At 68.6% G+C, this 1,272-nt stretch overlaps 1 protein-coding gene across 1 annotated transcript in view; it reads left to right on the forward strand.

The window, feature by feature from the left end:
- RASGRF1 (Ras protein-specific guanine nucleotide-releasing factor 1) overlaps positions 1–1,272 on the forward strand; it is a gene marked incomplete at its 3' end in the record, with an annotated part of 74,947 nt that overhangs the window by 63,088 nt on the left and 10,587 nt on the right. Inside the window, exon 17 of the mRNA XM_014529208.1 lies at positions 4–275. Within this exon, the coding sequence (XP_014384694.1) occupies positions 4–275 (272 nt within the window). The remainder of the gene's footprint in view (positions 1–3; positions 276–1,272) is intronic.

Genomic DNA, 1,272 nt, shown 5'->3' on the forward strand with positions numbered 1-1,272 from the left:
CAGCTGGGACCCCTCAGGCAGCTGGGACCCCTCGGGCAGCTGGGACGGAGTGGCCACAGCCCTCATCTCTCCCACAGGACTTTGAGACCAACAAGGAGCTCAAGAGCAAGGTGGTTGGCTTCCTGGAGGAGGTGACGCGCAACCCTGAGCTGCTGACCCAGGAGCGGAAGGCGGCCGCCAACACAGACAGCTCATCTCCGCGTCTGGCCCCCAGGACTCTGACGCAGGAGGACCCCGGGGACAACCAGATCACGCTGGAGGAGATCACACAGCTGGTGAGCCGGGCCTGCCCTGCCCCTGCCCACTGCCCCCCAGCACCCCCTAAGCAAGCACAGCCACCCAGCCCCATCCCCAGGGCGGCACGGGGTGCGGGGGTGGGGGGTCTCGTGCTGGAACCCACCCTCGCCACTGGGCGGGAAGGAGGTTGCACAGACACGGCTCCTCGCAGACTGGCCCTGGGAGAAGGGGTCGCCCTGCACCTCCCTGCAGGGGTCACCCTGCACCTCCCTGCAGGGGATCAGCCGCCCTGGGCCAGCCACCCAGCCCCATCCCCAGGGCGGCACGGGGTGCGGGGGTGGGGGGTCTCGTGCTGGAACCCACCCTCGCCACTGGGCGGGAAGGAGGTTGCACAGACACGGCTCCTCGCAGACTGGCCCTGGGAGAAGGGGTCGCCCTGCACCTCCCTGCAGGGGTCACCCTGCACCTCCCTGCAGGGGATCAGCCGCCCTGGGCCCCTGCCCCCGACTGGGGTCCGGCTGGACTGTTCACCCCTCGAGGGCAACAGCCTGAGACTGCCCAACCAAGTGCCCCTGAGCTGCCGGGCCCTGGGAGCCGGTGTGCGGCACGTCCCGCTTGGAGGAGGCCCCGGTGGCCTCAGAGCGCCTTCTTGCTGTGAGGGCTCCGCCAAGCCCTGCGAAGGGGGGAGGAGGCTGTACCCCCGCCCCCTGCCTCTGCTCCCAGGCTCACCCTCTTTCCTAGGCCCCAGACCTTCTTGCTGTAAGGGCTCCGCCAAGCCCTGCAAAGGGGGGAGGAGGCTCTACCCCCACCCCGCCCCCCACCTCTGCTCCCAGGCTCACCCTCTTTCCTAGGCCCCAGCAGAGGGAGCAGAGGGAGCCCTGGCCGGTGTGGCTCAGTGGATAGTGCGTCGGCCTGCTGACTGAAGGGTCCCGGGTTCGATTCCGGTCAAGGGCACATGCTTTGGTTGCAGGCACATCCCCAGTAGGGGGTGTGCAGGAGGCAGCTGATCGATGTTTCTCTCTCATCGATGTTTCT

The sequence above is a fragment of the Myotis brandtii genome, unplaced genomic scaffold (genome assembly GCF_000412655.1).
Source record: "Myotis brandtii unplaced genomic scaffold, ASM41265v1 scaffold1166, whole genome shotgun sequence".
NCBI lineage: Eukaryota > Metazoa > Chordata > Mammalia > Chiroptera > Vespertilionidae > Myotis > Myotis brandtii.